At 35.8% G+C, this 22,240-nt stretch overlaps 1 protein-coding gene across 1 annotated transcript; it reads left to right on the top strand.

The window, feature by feature from the left end:
* Positions 1-710: 710 nt before the first annotated feature.
* On the top strand, positions 711-20,252 carry LOC137490849 (uncharacterized). Its single transcript, XM_073946787.1, has 6 exons — positions 711-740; positions 1,114-1,263; positions 13,390-14,099; positions 14,201-14,262; positions 16,506-16,584; positions 17,818-20,252. Exons 2-6 carry the CDS (start codon positions 1,179-1,181, stop codon positions 18,595-18,597), a joined length of 1,716 nt encoding a protein of 571 aa, XP_073802888.1. The 5' UTR covers positions 711-740; positions 1,114-1,178; the 3' UTR covers positions 18,598-20,252.
* Positions 20,253-22,240: the final 1,988 nt, after the last annotated feature.

The following is a 22,240-nucleotide window of genomic DNA, read 5'->3' as shown; positions in this document are numbered from 1 at the left end:
TTGATTTTGTTTGGTAAATTTCATGTTCATAAATGCAGGCTAAATAACACTAAACCTTGTTTAAAGGTTGCTATTACAGATTTTGATTTGTATATAAAATCGCTCCAATATGTTAAGAGCGAAAAATGTATAAATACAATTATTCTGGCAAATGAGCTGAAATTAATTGATTAGTCTTGCTGTCTATTGGCTAAGTTAAAATATTATCATTGTAAAGATCTCCATGTTGAATTGTCTTTTTATTTGTTTAATTTATGTTATTTATTTTTTAGTTAATGTTGTTAGTTACTTTTGTATTTTTTGGATGTCATGTTTAAATTGCATATTTGTTGTTCAAAAAAATTATATATATTATATTATATATATTATATTACTCTTTAATAATGATAATATATCATGCTGGCAAGACCCCTTGAATTAATTACTTTAAGCTTTGGAAACACATTATAGGACAAGTTATTGCTTCATGGAGCTCATCAAATGTTACTGACACAAATATCACTCGTTTCATAGAATGACACAAAAATGTTTAGAGTTAAGGTTTTGATCAACTTCAAATACTGAACGTATGTGTGTCTGTGTATGAGGGAAAGTGGAAAACGAGGGAGAAATGTATCAATAAGTCATGATTGCAACATTAAGTGACAGTAAAAAGCTAAACAAAAAAGACTTTTATTTTGGCATAGCGTGTGACGTCATAAGGCTGCGCCGCTACTGCGCTGTGATTCAACTGGAGAAAGGTTTGTTTTAAAACTTTGACATAGATATAAACCGATTGATTAAAGTTTCAGGTTTTTAGCCGATGCTAAATGATATTCCTGCTGTTGACGATATTACTTTAACCCTTTATTCAACGTAGAACTATCTCTCTCACATTGAGGACTATTGTTTGACTAAAGCAACAGAAATGTGTATGAAGGTTTAATTTATTATATAGCATAATGTCATTCCATTCTAAGTATAACAGTTACATCTCTATATAGGAAATGGAGTAACATAGTTTTATTTAGCTAATTTGTGGCTATTGTTTCTGGCTTGGATTTACTCTTTTACCTGATTTCTGTTGAATTTATTTAAACGGAACGTTTTTATTGTTTTGTTCATTTTAAGCAGGTTAAAGTGTCCAAACGCAGAGAAAAACTCCTGCTAAAGCAACTGATCTCCACACTGTGATAAAGATGGCGTTTATTAAAGAGGAGAGTGAAGATGTAAAGATTGAAGAAACATTCAGAGTCAAACATGAAGATCCGCAGGAACAAACAGGTTGGTTTTCATACTGATATATTTTTAATAATAAGAATACTAAATTAAATCGACCTTGCAGCCCTGAATGTGCGCCTAGTTCTCCTAAATGCACATGAGCACTTATTGAAAGACAGGAATGAGTTTCTTGTAACTTGTTTCCATGTCTTTTGTCATTTTTAAAAATATATATATTATTAGTCTCCCATTTTCTCTGCCTTCTTAAGGTTTTTGCTTTTCTTGGTCTTCTACTGTTTGTAAAAGAGTTCTTAAGCACTGGCGCTATAAAGATAAATAAAATAAACAATAAATAAAAAAAAAGTTACTGAGCTGACGATATTTGACCTACAGTATTCTCATAGAAGGTATCTGCTATTACGGTGATAGTGTTGGCTTAGTACTTTCCATTTGCATATGTCACATTGATCACAATTCCCTTTTTTTATCAACTTTATTGGTTTAAACTTGTTTTTAGTAGTTGTTACTAGTTCTCACAGATGATATCTGTTAGAATTACATCATTATTATAATAACTAATTACCAGGGCTATTACATCATTATTATAATAACTAATTACCAGGGCTATTTTGTTTAAACAGGGTTTCCGCGAGTCACAAAATGTTGTAAATTCCAAAATCAAAATGTTAGGCCTTAAAAGTCTTAAATGTACTGAAATATTGTGTTGTAGGTCTTAAATATGTTTAAACAAGTCTTCATTTTCCTTTGTTCATGTTTTGCTATCAAATCTGGTCAAAAGCCATACAATCACCAACAATCCATCTCAATAAACCTTTAAACTTTTTGTTCAAAAAGGTCATTTTAACCCTATCATAATGGTTTAATTATTTTCCTTACAATAACATTTTTTTTAAACATGCTCCATGTATTTACTGCTAAGGACATCGACCTGGACAGATTGTTGTGCATAGATTTAGTTTATTATAGTTTTTAAAATTTTTAAAACATTTGTTTTTTTTATTTTAAACAAAGTTTATATTGGAAAAAAAAGTGTGTGGATACAAGTAAAACTTGCTTGTTTTTACACAATATTTAATATTTATAAAATATTTATTTATATAATATTTTATTTCTTTTGCTGAGAAATATCAAACATATTTTATTATAATTAATTTATTATTATATTATTAAATGTATTAAATTATAATATTTTTGACTCAACAAATTTAAAAATATTTTTTATCTGGGAAATTTGAAAAATTCTTAGCCTTATGAGTCTAAATTTTCATTTATAATGGCCTTAAATAGTCTTACATTTAATTTGGTGAAACCTGCAGAAACCCTGGTTTACAGTATGTCAAATAATGTGGACGCCGCCAATATTAAATATGCTGAATGAAACGGACACTAAAATAATGAATAATTATAAAACATTGTACAGTATTCTAAACCATATGATGTTGTTGTCGGAAAACATGAGACAAAACAAACAAATTATAGTGGAACAACAACGTTTAGCATTGCACTGACTACAACTGGGCAACAAACTAGTCTAAAAATAACTATTTCTGCTTAAGAAATGGATTATAGCATGCTAATGATATGCAAACATTTGAGTGTAAAGTTCGTCAGTATTGACCATATTCTTCACTTACCAGCAGGCGGCGCCATTGGAATGTTTTTGTCTAAGACATTTTTTTAAAGAATTAATTTTTAGATCCTAAAAACAGTGTTATACTGCTTAGGCATGGGACGATAATAGTTTAAGGTATATCGCGGTTTGAAAAAAAGCAAAGGTTTTAAAACCTACAATATTGACTGCTGTACCGTCCCTATGGTATATATGGTATATATTTATTTTTTTACGTTTTAAGTTTTTCAGGACAACAGTATCTTCAGCAGAAAATATATCCAAAGATGCCGATTTGAATCATAAAGAAAACTCTGTTTTTAAACTAATGAGGACAACCGAAGTCACTGATTCATTAGAATTATTCAGCCTGACATGTTTAATGCTCCAAAATATTTCAAAAGTTTCTCAAAAGATAATATGTTGCGTTCAAAAGGGAAAAAGTGTTTGTTTTTTTACCCAGACATTTAATAAGAATATATTTTAGAACAGTAATCGCGGTACCGTGAAAGAGTGATATTTTTTTTCAAGGTTATCATACCGTCAATCTTGTACTGGCCCATGTTTAATGCTGCTTGCTGTTACAAAAGTCATATTTTTCTAATTTTTTAGTTTTTCTTGGTATGTATAGTCACAAACACACTTGTTTGTAGAGTAAGTAGCCATTTATTATTCCTGGTCATTTCTCCAATAGGCAACTGAAGTTCTAAAACAATAGCATATGAGATCATTGCCCCGTTTCAGACAGAAGGTTCAGAGTATGTTAACTCTGAAATGAGAGAAACTGTGTTTTTCGTTTCAAAATGACAGGTTTGTCAAACTCGAGAAAGCATGGTAAGCCTTTTTCTGAAAGAGAGGTCATTTTAACTCGGGGTCAGTTACCGTTGTCACTTACTTTTTTTTTTTTTTTACTTTTTTTTGAGTTTCTGTCGGTCTCCTCCCCTTTTTAAAAGATGAACCGGTATTTCTCACTTAGCTTTATGTCCAGCCACCTATTTTTATGTGCATTTTGGATAGGCTATGAGAATAAAAAAAATTGGTTGATGGAAATGTCATGATGCACATACTTTTTGAAATATAGACATAAAAAAAGTGCATAACTGAGTAGGATAAATTTTTATTCGATAAGAAAATATAAACATTACTTAAACTACGCAAGCACTTTTACTGAACAAATTCTAGTATGTGCATTAAAAAAGGTTTGTTATAAGATCAAATGATGTTGAAAATGTGTGTGAATGAACAAACCAGCAGCCTGAGCACACTGTAAAACATCTGAAATGTTGTTTTGGTCATTCTAAAACGCCTTAACCTTTTTTATTATTAAAGTTATATTATTTGATGATCTCCAGTTTGGGGTTAGTGCTATGTATCTACAGGTTGGCATTGGCTATACAACACCACTAGAAAGAGCTATAAGTACACAAAAGGTCCAGCTGATGTATGTATGTATTTTATGTTGTTTGGATTCGAACTGTTAACGTGCTCTTTACTGGTGATTTTCAGAGTCTTTATTTAAAAGACACGACATGTTGAGCGTCTGGAGCGTGTCTAGATCGACTGTTTACCGCATCTCATGGCTTCAAATGCCACCACGTGTTGATTTTGTGTCGGCATTGTCCTCTGAGGTGATAGTCATTTATTAAATAAACAAAAGATTTATGTAGCTTCTCCTACTGCAGAAAATTTAGTTTTTACTGTTGATATTTGGCACCAGGAAGTGACGATTTTGTTCTATTAATTTGATGGAAACGCTGCTTTATTTGCAAATCTTTTATGTGATATTCCAGTTTTGCACATAAATTTAATTCACATTTTTGAATGGAAACATAGCTATTGCCTTCATTTCAGTCACAAAGAACTAAGAGAATTTAAATTCACTGACCTTCTACAGAGACATGTACTGTAACTAGATTAATGAGATTACACGTTCTAAAAACTATTTTTTAGTACTGTTTACATTCTTATTATTCAAATACTTATATTGATTTTTCAAGTCTTAAATTGTTCCACAACACCCATATTGAACAACAAATTAACATAGTACATAGCTACAGACATAAGCCAGTCGCACACCAAAAGCGCTGCTCGGCAACGCAGAGCGTCGCGCCATGCAGCACCATGCAGTTTAGAATTCTAAACATAGGTTTCTATCGGGGGACACACCGGCGCCGCAAGTCGGTGTATTTGCAGTTTTCCCTGATGCCTTTGTAAAGAGGCACTGCGTTGGACAGAAATAAATTTAAAAAAAGAAAAAACCCACTCACGGCATCAACAGGGCACTCTTTTGCCCAGTCTCGCACACACATACAGGCATGTAAACGCGCACAAACAAGCCTTTTAAAACTGACAAAAACTCTCGACAACCTTTACTGTCTGCTGTGTCTCTAATATGGTGTAAAGATTATTATGGGTTATTGAAACATCGAAGACGCAGCAAAGTCACTTATAAATTAAAACTTTATTATTTTATGCAAAAGCCTTACATTTAAAAGGGAAACATAAGGGCGATCATACGCAAAAAGACCCCCGCCTATAAGGCTAGATGTTTTCTTTCTCTTATTTATTTATTTGATGGTGCATGTGCTCGTGTGCGATCGAGAAAACTAGTGTCCACCTCTCCTTTCACTCCGCCCTGAAGCACCAGCTGGCCCTCTTTGGCCCAAGGTATTCAACGGGCCAAAAAAGGCTGGCTGCTGGCCCAGAGGAAGCCCGGTTTGGCCCGATTAGGCCCCGGAAGTGACAGTGGAAACGTGACTGGCCTTGGCTTGCCCTGGCTCGCTCGCTGTAGGCGCGATAGTGGAAATGCGGCTAATGAGTTAAGGGAAGAGGTCGGCAGCCTTAGCTGACTAGCGGTGCTAGCAGGCTAAAGCTACAAACAACAAGCAGATGCTCAAAAGACAGAACGTTTTAAAGCAGATTTGTTTGTATAAATGTATTAAGGCTTTGTTCACCCTAAGTATTTATTTTATGATAAAAATGTAAATTGCGAATCTAAACTCCAAACACACGCAGCGAGGCAACCGAACAGCGACAGTGCTGTTACTCGAACATGCACATAGTTTAGCTTTTAAATTGATCATTAATTCCTTGTTGATCAGTAGTAATACTTTCATCATCCTTACTAACTGCTGCTATAAAACCAGCTGCTGAGGATTGTTTCAGTTGGTAACACAATAACCTGCCAGCTCGTTCATCATGTTCATAATGAATCTGGCAAGATCTCATGTGGGGATCCTCTGCATTTTCACTTGTCAAGAAGTCATATTCCGCTGGAAGAAGAAGTCTTTTCTAATGAAGCTCTTCAGAAGGTGATGTTGAGTGTAGCTGATCAATTGTATTAATTTTATTCATTATCTCTCTAAGCTGTTTTGACATTCTTTTATTTGCACTAGCTTGATATGAAATAACCTGTCCTTATATATGCTAATCTATAATCTCTTGGGATTCCTTTGTCTCAAGGAAGAAATCAATTTGAGCATCAATAAATTTTACAAAATCGTTGTCTGCCAAGAGTCTTGAGTTAAACTGCCATGTACGTTAGGGGATTACATTGCCTGGAAAACATAGCTCTAGTGAGACTGGACAATGGTCCGAAATAACAATATTACCATACTCTACTTCTGATATTAAGGGAAGTAACTGCTTGTCCAGGAGAAAACGGTCAGTCCTGGAATAGGTTTGTTTCACAGGTGAATAGAAGGAAAATTGCTTGGAATATGAATGTTTAAATCTCCAGGGGTCACTTACACCAGGGGTGTCCAAACTCGGTCCTGAAAGGGACCTAAGCAGGGAAAATGCCTGCTTAGGTGTTTCATAGTAGAAGGAAATATACCTAAAGAAAGGGGTACATTTGAAAATTTAGTAACTATAAGAAAGTACTAAAGTGGCTTTTAGAGTGTAAATTTAATCATAAAAACATGGTAGCATTGGTTATTAAGGTAAAAGTGGTTTTATATTTGCACATTTAAACATTTTAATGGTCCCTATACTAGCCGCATTTCCACTATCAGGCCAGTGCGAGCCAGGGCTTATATCGGGCCAGGCCGGGCCAATCGCCAGGGAGGTTGAGCAGTGAGGCCAAAATCATGTCGCGTTTCCACTGTGGGGCTAGTAGCTCGCAGCGCGTCACGCAAACCCCACCCCCAGAACATCCCCCGAATCGAACGTCACTCAAACCACCCACTTCAGCGAGAATCATGCAGATAAAGCACACCATCACGAAACTATTAAAATTAGGACAACCAAAACAAACAGATGACACGTTATTGTACAGCAGTACAACGCATGTCTATACGCACATGCCTGTGTGTTTTCATTCATCATATTAATTTACTCGCCGACCGACTATTGGCATCGAAATCCAGTGGTCTTGCAGCCAACGGAGGGACCCGCAGCGCAGGGAGCGCACACATCCATAATATAACACCACATATATAAAATTATCAGTTAATAACTCGATATAAAATGTATTTTATAACATCCTCTAGACAGAATCTGTCCAACATTCATCCCAAATGCTCCGGAGAGAACTGAAACATGATTTTTTTTTCCTATAGGCTTTATGACACTTAATAGATGATTCCCTTTATTTAAAGATGTTGCTTATTATATCTTAAGTAAAGGAAAGTGTTAAGTGTTTCAGCACATAAGAGCAGCACGTAATAAAGTATAGCCTATATTTCGTTGCACTCAGCAGCTATGCACTAATAAAGCTCTTTATGTATTTAAAATTTCCTTTTTTAATTTTACCACGTTATATAAAAACATACACACTTGTTTGAGGACACAGAACACATTTTGAACTTGCAGTTTTCCCCGTCAAAAAAGTGCTGCGCGGCTGCAGACAGAAAAAAAGGTCGCCTAGTTTCTGCTTTCACTCACCCCGAAAATGCTCTATTTGCATGATTTGATTAATTTCATCGAATCCAAATACTTTATATATAATATTTAAAACATTATCCGGTGTTTATTTATTTGTTTATTTATTTTTTTAGAAAATATCTAAAATCTTTTTTTCAAAGAGGCTTTTGAAAAATGAAAGTTAAATATAAATTTGAAACCGTTTGATATAGTGCCTAATTGTTATAGCTATAGCTTTTGTTAGTTTTATATTGGTTTATTTATTTAATGTGATTTTATTATTGGCCTATCTGATATTTGTAATTCTTTAAATTATTTCAATATAGGGCTATTTTATCTAGATATGACACTATTGTTTTGAGCCTACAAAAGTGGACATGAAATTTGTAAAGTTTAATGTCTTACTGTTGTATTTATATAGTGTATTATCACCAAAATAAATTAAAACAATAAAAATAAAAGAAAAAAGCCGCTCGCCGCATCAACAGAGCTATAAATGGAGCGCTCTTTTCCTCGGTCTCACACACATACACAGACATCTAAACGCTCAAAAACACACTTATTAAACTTGACAAAACCTCTTGAAAACCTTTACTGTCAGCTGTGTCTTTAATATGGTGTAAAGATTATTATGCGTTATTGAAACATCAAAGATGCAGCAAAGAAAGATCATTTTATGCAACAGCCTTACATTTAAAAGAGAAACATAAGGGCGATCATATGCAAAAAAAAAAAAAGACCCCAGCCTATAATTTGTTCCAGATGTTTTCTTTCCCTTATTTATTTATTTGTTTGGCGCATGTACTCGAGTGCAATCGGAAAACTGTGCCCGCCTCTCCTTTCACTCCGCCCCGAAGCCCCGGCTGGCCCTCTTTGGCCCAAGGTATTCGGCGGGCCGAAAAAGGCCGGCCGCTGGCCCCAAAAAAGCCCCGCTTTGGCCCGATTAGGCCCCCGGAAGTGACAGTGGAAACGCCACTGGCCTTGGCTCGCCCTGGCTCGCTCGCTTTAGGCGCGATAGTGGAAACGCGGCTATTGTTTACCATGGTACTTCAAATAATCGGTCTGAATGACTTCAAAACAACATTAGCACTATTTGATTGACTGTGGACAAAGCTGTATTTTGATAGTCATTGGCTGCTAATATGATTTCGCTGTGTAGAATTTGAAAGTAATATTTTTCTCAAGTTATATTATTAAGGAGAAAGTCAACATCTACAACTATAAAATCAACTTCACCTCAATGCATTGGACGCACCCTGGTCTGCAATTTTTCTAAAATAAATATGAATTAAGTAGTTAAATTTACAGGGTCGTATTATGCGAGAAGACTGAATAGCGAACTTGACATTAGGGTAAGCTAGCCACGTTACCTTTCGTAAAACAAGAATTGCTATCCTAGCTATAAATACTGATCACTTACATATATTTAAACTAACAACAAACTGTCCAACTATAAGTGATTTTATTAAAAAAAGAAGCAATGAAAACGTACCTTTACTGGACTGCTGCTTTTAGGATGTCATTGTTTCCCCACTCGTTCTGTTGCAAGCTCTTTCCTATGGCTAAACAAGATCAAGGAAACCTCTTATGATTTCTCTGAGAGCTCACATTTTGGTTGGCAAGTCACTTTACACCAAATATCACAGTGATGTTTGGGGCAAAAGTGCGAGAGCGCAAAACATAGATTTGCAAGTAAAAAAACAGCGCACTTGTAGCGGGAGACTTTAGCCGTTGCAGTAACATATTTGTGTTCGTGCATAGAACCAAATAAATCAAACATTCTACATGCGTTCAGCTATCTTTGCTTGGATACACATTCTAATCTACAGATGTGCAAGTTTAGTCTGTGACTTCACATTTCTGTATGCAGGTGTGTGAATATTTTGCACTATTTCACTGCAACAATAGTAGCAAAGGGCATGAGCAGATGAGTTTCTGTATTTGTGATTTGTCCGATGGGATTTGTGCACCTGCACTGAAGAATTTGAAAAGGTGTAAAATGTTGCGTCCCAATTGCAAATTTGCTCTGGGAGTACAAATTTAATGATACATATTTGTGGCTATTCTTTACAACTACAAATTACACTTTTACAGCTGCTTGGGAAGTTTGCACCAAAAAATACCTTTATACATTTTTATCCAACACATTTGACTCCATAACAAACTGTACATTCTCATGTATAAGTACAGCAATGCCACTTTGTGCTATTGAAGTTAGAATGATATAAGTGTATAGCCTCCTCTATTAGGTTTAGAATGGTCTTTTATCAACAGATGTGTCTCCTGTATATATACAATATCAGATTTTAACTTATTAAGATATCTGAACACCTTGTTTCGTTTCACTGGGCGATTTAGCCCCCGCACATTCCAACTGGTAAAGTTTGTCTTTACCCATTTTATGGAGAGCTGTCGAAAACATTTATCAGAAGCATCTGAAAGGTATCTGTGGGTTTTGTATGCAGAGGGGGTGTGTGGGAGAGAGGAAAGAAAAAAAAGAGAGAGAAAAGAAAGGTGTGATTGCGCCCTTGCTAATTGAAACCTTGCGTGTAAACTTGCTCACACTTCCAGTTATTCCCTCTCTTAACTAGCTTATCATGTGGGACCTCACATATAAAACAAAACAATTTGAACATCTCTTGATGTTTTACTACAAAGCTACCCCATTATTGACAAAATATACTTGAAAACTATAAATAACAACAACAACCATGTGCTATAGTGGTAATTTAAAAGTTAACCGGAGAGTGATGTAGTGGCAATTTTCTTTAAAGAGGCTCTCTCAGTGGTCAAGAAGACAAATTCTTACCCAAAGTGTCTTTTAAGGTTTTTTTATTCTTTGCAAAGAAGGTCACAGTCATACAGCAACAACAGTTTCCGTAGAGTGAGACAATGAAGCAAAGTGTGCTCATCCTTTTATCTGGGTTGTGCTGCTTACCAGGTCAACTCCAGTTCAACCCAAACCACACATACCACGACAGGTGTGAAAACCATCCTGCTGCTTTCCAGTCACATATCACACAGCCCATGCCCCCTACCCCTAACAGATGTTCATCGTAAAGCCTAATTGAAAGATAAGGACCAGGTGGTCACATACTGGAATGTAAGGCTGTATAAACAAAAGTACACTGTGAACACAAGTGACTTTTCACACATCTAAAGATGAGGAGTAAGCTAGTTTTCACTACACATGTTCATCTAAAAATGAATTTCCATTAAAGTGACATAAACATTTGTATGGTCTTTGACAGCCCAGTGTACTTGGCTACTTCTCGTGATTGCCTTCATTTCAATGGCTTTCTTCAAAATGTCCTCTTTTTCGGAAAAGTAGTGGCATTTAATCATGAAGTCATGTGGCGGTTCCTTGTCGTCCAGTATTTTGCTGTGTAGAGTGCGGTGTGCCCAGTCCAGAAGTGGAGTCTTCTCATGGTTCAGGTTATCTTTATATCTCAGGTTATCAAATTCTGTCATGTGTCTGCTCCCTTCTTTAACTCCTGTAATGTGGAGATTTGATTGGCGAGACCTCTCCTCAAGATCCTCGCTTCGGTCTCTCAGCAGAGCCAGCTCCTTTTTCACTATACTAAACTCTTTTTCCAGGGTAGTAAGAGAGTTGGAGTATCCACCCAACACAGACTCCAGACCAGTCACTTGCTCTTCCGCTGCTTCCTCTTTGGCATTAATGTGCTCCACAGCATTGTGTGACTCTGTCCGAAGCTGGTCAATTTGATTGCAAAGTTCATTTGACTGTGCAACGGTCTTTTCTTCAATTTTAGCAATCAAATCGCCTTTAGTGCATCAATAGCTTGAAGGTCCACACTGTTATTACTCGCCGGAGCCATCTCTTTCCTAGATGCAGCTTGCATTTCAAGGTAAGCATTAGCATGGAGGCTAGTAGCGGATTCCACCTCTCTTTGCTTCAGCCGTTATTCATCCTGATTCAAGTTGAATCACGCTGAGAACAGCTAAACTCATGTAGTTATAAACGCTTATTTTCCAGTATAGGTAGATTTAAGGTATTGGGGTTGTATTTAGGATACAAGCAATATTAAATGAAATTTTAAGTTTTACATGAGGACCTCAACCGTTTCCGTCTTTACATGGCGCCACTCCAACCGAAAGTCCAAAACAAGCAATATAACAATAATCACAATGAAACGCAAAACCCTCAGCACTTATAACTCAAATGAAAGTGAAAGGAAATAATGCAAAGGATTTCAGGCCAGCAGATTAATCAGATTTGAAAATGGGGGAAAATAATAATAATGATGATAATAATAGTACAGGGAGAAAACAAAACAAGAGAAATAAAATGAGAATTTAGGCAAAGAAAACAAAAAAAACTTTTGCTTCTTACCCACGTAGCGGAGGGGTCAAGGAAAATGAGAGGTGAATGGCGAATGTGGAGGTGTGGATGTGAAGGTTGAGGGCGTCGACGAACCCAGCCGGTGAGTAGCAGCCATGGGTGCCAAACAGAAAACTCTGACACCGTCGACTGCGGGATGAAGGCTTTCGGCAGCTCACTCCATGTCAGCGAGATAAATCAGTAAGTTGATTTTGTTCAGGACACACTGCACTGATGTCTTTGGTGATGCACCCGTTCACAAGCTCTTTAGTAACGAGACAGCTGTCTTTGTTGCTTCAATACATACTTTCGCTTTTTTGTTTCTCACAGTCGTTAAGTTTACACTGCTCGTCTTGTCCCGGTTTCTCTACTCGTTTCCCCGCACTTCAACAGTTCAGTCAACTTCTCTTTCTTCCACACACCACGTAATGCTGCCCTCTTCAACTCTCCTCCTCTTCCTTTATACTCTCACCCATTTCCTGTTTGCCGTCCCATGGGTGGAGACCAATTAAACAATGTTGACTGTCGCCACAGAAAACACCAACAATTATAAATGCATGATTATATGCTGTCATGGCTTAGCAATAATAATAAAACATTTTTTACAATAGTGGCCGATAAACAGCCATAATTAAAACGAAAAGGGAGTAAATTTGACCAGTGTATTTTATTTCGAAGCATTTTCCAAGAACATGTCAAAATAAGATGTCCCCAAATACCAGAGAAAGTTTTGGTCAAATTAAGCCTTAAAATCACCCCAGAATGGATGAAAATGACCCAACAGCACACAAGGGGAAAGGTGCACATTCCAGCCTTTATGCAGATGCTGTACAGGGATGTCTTGTGTCTGCGAAGCAATTATTCAGCTCTTTGTTCAGCTGTTACCCCAGAACTTTTTTTCCGATGTGTCTACCAGTCAGTCACAGAATGAACAAGTATTCCGTCTGCTGTACAAATTTTTGAAAAACATTTAGTTGTTATTATGAATATACCATTTACTTAAAATAGGCCATTTACAGCTTTCAAATCTGTGTCTTATCAATATGACCAAAATTACTTTTATGAGAAACTCTGAAAACTGAACTGACACTGTTTCAATTTACTATAACTTCTATGTTGAGCAGCTTTGACACAATTTACATTTGTAAAAGCACTAGATAAAAAAAGATAAATTAAATCGAATCTGCTTAAATGTGTAAACATTAATGGATTAACAACATAATATGGTTTGATTTATTTTACATTTAATGTGTATCAAAATTACACTATGTGTACCCAATGTTTCCAGTGTCTTTTCACTTTTCAGCTTTTGATGAGAGTTTTAAGACTTAATGAAAACTATTTCTTTTTTCAGACCTACTTGAAAAGAATAAGGGGAGTAAAGAGGAAGAACATCATGTCAAAATTGAGGAAAAAACTCATTTACAGACTGATGATATTTCGAAAAGAAGAGACAAGAATAGTTTCACCTGCTCTCAGTGTGGAAAGAGCTTTGGAAGACAAAACAGTCTTAAAATTCACATGAGGATCCACACTGGAGAGAAACCCTACACATGCTCTCAGTGTGGGAAGAGTTTTAGCGTATCATCGCACCTTAATCTACACATGAGGATCCACACTGGAGAGAAACCATTTAGGTGCACTCAGTGTGGTAAGAGTTTTAACTGCACATCACCCCTTAATAAACACATGAGGATCCACACTGGAGAGAAACCATTCACATGCACTCAGTGTGGGAAGAGTTTCAGCCAATCATCATCCCTTAATCTACACATGAGGATCCACACTGGAGAGAAACCATTCACTTGCACTCAGTGTGGGAAGAGTTTTAACTGCTCATCACACCTTTATCTACACATGAGGATCCACACTGGAGAGAAACCATTCACTTGCACTCAGTGTGGGAAGAGCTTTTACTGCCCATCACACCTTAATCAACACATGAGGATCCACACTGGAGAGAAACCATTCACATGCACTCAGTGTGGGAAGAGTTTCAGCCAATTATCATCTCTTAATAAACACATTATGAGCCACACTGGAGAGAAACCATTCACTTGCACTTAAGCCGCGGTCACACTGGACTTTTTTCCCCATAGACTTCCATTCATATGCAGGCAAATGCGTCAGATCAGAAATGCAAGTTCATGCGTCAAGTTTCCTAGTTCATTGCCTTGCAAAGTTCAAGCTTGGTGAACTCTGACCTGCGAAGTCACATTACTGGACTGTGTGAGAATGTGTGTAATCGAATATTAAAAAATTACCTTTCTGGACAGAAATTTAAAATATGGACCAATCGCTCACTTTTTTAATGTCTAATCATCTTGCTTAATCCCGCCCCTTTTCGCAGCGCCATACAACAGAATTTTGCATGCTCAAACTCTAGTGTGACTGCAGCTTCGGTGTGAGAAGAGATTCAGCACATCCTCAAAATTGACCCAAAATTAAAACTGCACTAGACAATTCACACTGGAGAGACCGTACAAGTGTTCACACTGTGACAAGAGGTTTAATCAGTTAACACATCTGAAAACAGAAGAGGATTCACACTGGAGAGAACCTGTACAGATCTGATGAGTGCCTACAGAGTTTCTCTCATTTGGCGCAGCTTAAGAAACTTAATGCAGCAACATTTTCTCAAGTGCACAGGATGTTTCATGTCTGAATAATGTTTGAAAAGGCTGAGTGACGGTATACTGTTTTCCAACACTCCTACACTGCAGTAGGTGGGGTTGTAAATGTGTCACGTTTGCCGTAAACACAATGATGGCGGCTGAGAGAAGAACAGTTTCATAAACATCTGGCAAACAGCAACTCTGCAGCTTGAAATCTCTTTGCAATTGATTGTACAAGTGCGGCAAAATCTGTCCTCCACTCTTCAGTGTATTTATGTAGCTAGTGTTGTTTTGGATGAGGTTCTCTGTCTGGCTCTCTAAATGAGAAACAAATAGCCACAAAGACACTGCACATAAGAGAAGGTGGAGCTCCAGGATGGTTAGTTTGCAGTATACCAGGGCCTCAAGTTTAGAAAGCCCATTCAATTGTCCTGTGTTGCAGCTTTTATTAGTAAAGTTTCTTTAGTTTTGGGTTCAAGATTCGTTCTAGTTTACTACATTTACTTTTTTTGAGTAGAATACAAACTTGATGAATATTTTATGATTAAGACATTTTATAATAACTACACACAATAAATAATTTAGCAAATGGTGAATTCATTATCTGTTAAGCATTAACTCTACATTAATAAATGTTAGTAAGCAGTTTATAACTGCAGCTACAAATTCTCTATTCTTGACTTATAAGCACCTTTTATACTTAGTTAATGATTTATTTTTTATTACTAAATTAAGTATCGCATTATTTACAAACCAGTTGTATTTAAGAGTAGTTGAGGGTTTTTAGGATAATTCAGAATGAGTTAGTAAATGATTAATAAACTATTGAAATCAATGTTTATGTCTTATTATTCAGGCATATATTAATGTTTACTATGTATATTAATAAATTTATTAACTCAACTTCATCTAGTTTTGTGACCTAAAGTGAAGACTATTCATGCTTTATAAATCCCTTATAAATGACAAATAAAGGCACAGTTAAATTCTAAACAGGGAAAATGACATTATTCATTCCTATTCTTTTAAAGATACTCAAATGAAACTGTACTTCAAATGAAAAATAAATCTTTGCAACCTTATCTAAAATAAAATCACTGTAGAGTTTAAACTTTGCATCTTATTATATTGTTCAATTATTATATTGTTGTTGTTTTATCCAGTTTTCTGTCGTATTTTGACACCCCTGTTATTCAGCAATGTTTATACTTTACAGTAATTTTACTTTTTTGAAAAGATTGCAAAGATTACTGTTCATTTGATTCTGAGCCTTTAATAGTCATTTATAAGGGATTTATAAAGCATAAATAGTCCTCACTTTAGATTAGTTTGCAAAACTGCATGAAGTTAAGTTAATAAATCATTTATTAACATATTAGTTAACTATTAGTATATGCCTGAATAATAAGACATATAAATGTTGATTTCAATAGTTTGTTAATCATTTACTAACTCATCCTGAATGATCCTAAAAACCCTCAACTACTCTCAAATACAAATGGTTTGTAAATAATCGATACTTATTTTAGTAATGAAATGTAAATCATTAACTTAGTATAAAAATACAATACGTCTTTTTTCACCTGGGTCATACTGTCAAATACATTCAAATGACACTTTTAAGCATTATATGTATGACATATTTACATACACTTTATTGCCATATATATATATATATATATATATATATATATATATATATATATATATATATATATATTTAAATATATATTTTAAAGGTTCAATTTAATTTATACTTGTGACAACTATGTAAAAGTTTACTAACTTTGAACTATTGTTATAGCAATCAAATGATACTTTTAAGCATTACACTTATAATTTATTTTTGAAATAGTACATTTTATGGAGAGCTGAGGATATGGGGTGTGTCTGGGCTGGTGGTCCTGGTCCTGGAAGTACCTCTTGGAGAGCTGGTGAGATGATAGTGGAGTGGAGTTGAAACCCCTTAGTGATATAGAAGTTTGTTTAAAAGCAAATGTATCTAACACAGTCAATGTATAAAAAGGTTATTCCATTGCCAGAAATGTCCTCCTCCAGTTTGTAGCAGTTAAGCAGGAAGTTGTTTCTTTGCAGTGTCACATCCCACAGACTTGCCATTATAAACTTGTCTATGTATGTATTGATATACGAGTCATTATTGGCAATGACTATCAGATCAGATGTGGCAGAGTTTTTTTATTTATTTATATTTATTTTTTATTATTATTATCAATTAATGTACTTATATCAACTGCCAATATCAAACCCTGAACTCGGAAAACAGTGTCACCACTGAACTGTGTGAATGTAAATGTTTATCATGGGCTACCATGGCCAATGTTAATGTTTACTTTTGAGGCTCTTTTGGTCTACTTCACTTCACTCAAACAGATCCTATTTAGGTAATTTCTTGATTGCGAACGTGTGGTTGTAATCAGGTCTGGGTGTGGCAAGAGAACTTCAGTGTGATAAATTAGTTGGTTTATTGGGAAAAAAAACATTTTCATACAAAGCTATGTAGTTCAGTACTTTGCTTTGTTTTCCTTTTAAGAATAAAAACCTTCATTTAAAAACTGCACAACGTGTATAATTGTGTAATCTTTGACTAATATTTACATTTCTTTGATGAGCTGAAACCGTTAAGTGTTAGAATTGTGCACTGCATTTGTTACATACAGATTACTTACCTCTAAAACGTTTCATTTAAAGGTGCAGATTAAAGGCCTTGTGCAGATATTATGCAGATATGTCTCATGTCTGTGAGGCAAATATTTGCATAGAATTAGCTGTTTTTTCTGACAGGTTTACCGGTCAGGCACAAAATGAAAAAGCATTCCCTATCTGCTTTACAGGTTTTTCAAAAACATGTTGTTTTGTGTGATTATGAACATATACAAATAAAAGCTGTCCATTTACAGCTTTCAAATTTATGTCTCATCAATATGACCAAAAATTATCTGGGATCATTCAAATAAAAATCCGTTATAAAAAATGTTTGTAATAGACCCCGGGAGGTTGATATAACAAGATCAATCTAAATATGATCTGCTAAGTTTTTACATTTAATGTGCATCAAACTTAAGGTTTGTGTAGCCAATGTTTTTAGTGATTTTTCACTTCAGCTTTTGATTTACTAAAAACTGAACTTTTTTTTTATTTCAGACCTAATTAAAGAGTATGAGAAGAGTAAAGAGGAGGAACATCATGTCAGAATTGAGGACAAAACTAATTTAGAGACTGATGGTATTTTAAAAGTGAAAGAAAAGAGTTGTTTTACCTGCACTCAGTGTGGAAAGAGTTTGGCAAGCAAAAGCACACTTAAGATTCACATGAGGATCCACACTGGAGAGAAACCATTCACTTGCACTCAGTGTGGGAAGAGTTTCATCCACTCATCACACCTTAATCAACACATGATGATTCACACTGGAGAGAAACCATTCACATGCCATCAGTGTGGGAAGAGTTTCAGCAAATCATCATCGCTTAATAGACACATGAAGATCCACACCAGAGAAAAACCCTTCACTTGCAATCATTGTGGGAAGAGTTTCAACCAATCATCATACCTTTATAAACACATAAGGATCCACACTGAAGAGAAACCATTCACATGCACTCAGTGTGGGAAGAGTTTCAGCCAATCATCATACCTTATTAGACACATGAGGATCCACACTGGAGAGAGACCATTTATATGCACTCTGTGTAAAAAGAGTTTCACCCAATCAGCATCCCGTAATCTACACATGAGAATCCACACTGGAGTGAAACCATTCTCATGCACTCAGTGTGGGAGGAGTTTCATCCACTCATCACACCTTAATCAACACATGATGATCCACACTGGAGAGAAACCATTTACATGCAATCAGTGTGGGAAGAGTTTCAGTAAGTCATCATCGCTTTATAGACACATGAAGATCCACACTGGTGTGAGAGAGTAAATGTGCTTGGAGTTTGAGAAGACTTTTATTACAGCTGCAGGATTCAAACGGCACCTGAGAATTCACACTAGAGCAAAAAACGTACAAGTGTTTACACTGCAATAAGAGGTTTACTCACTCAGGAACCCTGAAAACACATGAGATGATTCACATTGGAGAGAAACCGTAGACATGACCAGTGTGTACAGAGTTTCACTCATTCAGGGCAGCTTAAGAAACACATGGGATGATTTCCGGTATGGGGTCAATAAGTAGCAGCATACAAAGAGCGCTCCCATACACACTGGTATTAATCCACCTTTTTACATTGTATATGATTACCTAAACCATATTTAAATAACATGGAGGGGGACAAAAACAAAAAGGCTAGGACAAAACAACCATTGAAACCTGAAAAAAACGAGAAATCAACAGATGAAAAATCGGAGACGGATGGGATAGCTGATAGCCTGTCAGCTAGTATTCCAGCAATACATACAGACAAAGTAACTTTAAACAAGAAGTCTATCAAAAACTGGATGGCCTTATCACGGACATAAATGCAACAGCAGAAAAGGTCAATGAAGCGGAGCAACGAGTTGGAGAATTGGAGGAGAACGTTGCTGAAATAAAAGAAATGCTCGATCAAACCATCCAAATTCAAAAAAGTTTAAAAGAGAAACTTTTAGATCTAGAAACACGCTCCCGTAGAAATAAATTCAGATCTTTAGAGTCCCAGAAGGAAGCGACGGGAATAATCTATCCAAGATAATATCCAAGACTTGGTGAAAATGATTATCAAAACGGAGCTGTCACTCGACGAATTGGACCTTAAAATTCAACAGTGTCACCGGGCACTCGGACCAAAACCACACGCTGACGCACACCCTAGATCAGCGATGCTATTCTTCCTGGAATACAAAACGGAGGACCTGGTCCTCCGCTTTGCATGAAGAAAGAAAGTAATACACTGGAATGGAAAAAAGAATTTTCTTTGACAAATCTACCCACCTGAAATCCAACAGAAAAGACCCCGATAAGAAAAATTCATAAAGAAAAGGGGATTAAGCTTCAAACACCACCGCCTGTGAAACTTAGAATCTTTCTGCAAAACAGGCTGGTCATGTACAATTCGATGACGGAGGCATCAAGAGGGGGTCTTTTGCAGTGGGAGGCAAATAGTGCTAGTGTGCCGTACCTTTTTGTGGAAGGTTGAACAGCAAAGAATGGTAATTTCTACATGTATATGTATAAATTATATATCCTGCTTGGAAAACCTGATTGACACAAATCCTGCATGTTCATAGCAAGTACCTATAATTCACACTTATATTTGTGAGTTTGCATTATTGTATATAACTTATGCAAATGTTTTATGCCCTGTTTGCTGTAAACTGGAGTGATGAGGAGATGGCAGGATGACATACTTTGCTTCTTGTTTTCATTAATTTTTACTTTTGTATTTGTTTTCCTTTGTGCATGTCCTAAGGCTTAGCTAAAGACCTATATGGTGATATTTTATAAAGCTGACAAGATGCAGAAATGCCATCTTAGGTACTTTTGCTGTTTGTCCAATCAGGGACAGTGACAACGTAAATATGCAAATAATAATGTTAACCCGTGTTTGCAAATGTGAAACGTCCGATAATAAACACCCAGGATTATTTGTTACCCCAGGTATAGTATGAGCAGTGTGGAACGTGCTTACAGATAACCCAGGATTCTGTTTATCCAGTGTTAGAAAGACCCAGGGTTAACAAATTTTTGCATATCATCAGCATGCTGTAATCCATTTCTTAAGCAGCAAAAGTCATTTTTAGACTCGTTTGTTGGCCAGTTGTAATCAGTACAATGCTAAACGTTATTGTTCCACTATAGTTAATTCATTTTGTCTTACATCGTCCCACAGCAACATCATATAGTTTAGAATACTGTACAATGTTTTATAACAATTAACAATTTTACTGTCCATTTCATTCAGCATATTTAAAATTGGGGGCATTCACATTTTTTGACATATTTTAAACCAGGGTTTCTGCAGGTTTCAAATGGCCCAGATGAATATTAATATTCAAATCTCTTCTTCGTAATTATGACATTTACATTTTTGTATTTCTACAACTTCATAGGCTATATCTAGGGTTTTAGTGCAGTCTTGGGTGTACACTAGGCACTTAGGTATTGTCCACCACGTGTTGTTTCAATCCCCTGAGAACTTTGCTCATCTTCAGAACACAAATGAAGACACTTTAGATAAAATCTGAAAATCCCTAGATGCTTAAATAACAGACAAGGAACCAAAAACATTGTCAAAACAGTCAATGTGACTTCAGTAGTTTAATTGTAATCGAGTCCCAAAAACACTTTGTGCCATTGAACCATAGTGGCTGTTTTTTTTGCCTCTGTATTCTTCAGTATATCTTCATTTGCATTCAACAGAAGAAATTCAAATAGGTGTGGATCAAGTAGAGGATGGGTAAATGACAGAATTGTAGTTTTTATGTGAACTACCCCTTTATTGCTTCTTTATGTAAAGGTATTATTACTGAAGATATTGCTATAGAATGGCAAGAAACGAAGAATACAGAAAATAATTCATATGAAATGGGTGCCATTTCCACATTGAAATTTTCAAAATTCTCATTAAGTACAAACTTCAAAAAAAATAAGTAAAAAAAATACAACTTGAAAGATATTTTAACCCTCCAAAACAGCTTTTTTCCCACCTCAGGCACAAAATCCTTTTTAATTATATTGCTTTTCCTTATAGGCAAGAGAGCCTCTCTTGTACCACATCGTTACAGACAATATGTGTGATATTACAGTAGTAAAACAACAAATTGCTTTTTAAATTCAAATGTTTTCTAAATAATAAAATTTCCTCTTTTATGTAACTGTCAATAGAAAATTTGTAGTTTAATAATTTTTTTTATTATTACATTTTTAACTTTAAAAAATAAATTTGACACATCAAGTGCCTCATTGTTTTTACTGAAAAAACAAATTCCTTTAAAAAAATATAAATCAACTTACTTTTTAATTCATTAAATGGACACAGTAAGAACACAATTCAACATTAATTTATGTCACATTTACATAAACCTTCGAGAAAATGACAGTGTGGCATCTGCTGTGACGGGGTTGTTCACTGTGACAGGGTGGTAAGGACAATGTGTTTTAAAAGTAATTTAACCAGTGTAAACCTTTAAACAGGGTAATTTGTGAAATTAAAAATATATCATTTTTATTTTGGGGTATGTAAAATTAGACCATTGAGGTAAGATGGACCACATCAGCTGGCTTTTTAGTGTGGAGTTTGCATGTTCTCCCCGTGTTGGTGTAGGTTTTCTGCCAAGTCCAAACACATGTGATATAGGTGAATTGGGTAAGTAAAATTGTTCTTAGTGTATGTGTGTGAATGAGTATGGGTGTTGGAATATGATGGAATGATGGAAGAGCATCGGCTGCGTAAAACATATGCTGGATAAGTTGGTGGTTCATTCTGCTGTGGTAACCCCAGATGAATAAAGGGACTAAGCCAAAAAAAAAATAAAAAAGAATGAATGCTGAGCACTCCCAGATAGCAAAATACACTCGGGCCAGTTCCGGCTAGATTGTCGCCTGCCGGAGACTAACCCCTCGGCCCAACTTCGGCTGCCGGACT

Source organism: Danio rerio, chromosome 4 (assembly GCF_049306965.1).
Source record: "Danio rerio strain Tuebingen ecotype United States chromosome 4, GRCz12tu, whole genome shotgun sequence".
NCBI lineage: Eukaryota > Metazoa > Chordata > Actinopteri > Cypriniformes > Danionidae > Danio > Danio rerio.
Note: the sequence above shows the minus strand (reverse complement) of the source record. Positions and strands in the feature narration are given on the sequence as shown.

Bases quoted from the DNA above. Each gene is read 5' to 3' on its own strand.
- LOC137490849 (XM_073946787.1), top strand. From the start codon at position 1,179: ATGGCGTTTATTAAAGAGGAGAGTGAAGATGTAAAGATTGAAGAAACA. The intron at 1,264-13,389 runs GTTGGTTTTCAT...TTCTTTTTTCAG, and splicing joins AGATCCGCAGGAACAAACAG to ACCTACTTGAAAAGAATAAG. The intron at 14,100-14,200 runs TAAGCCGCGGTC...CAAGTTTCCTAG, and splicing joins AGAAACCATTCACTTGCACT to TTCATTGCCTTGCAAAGTTC.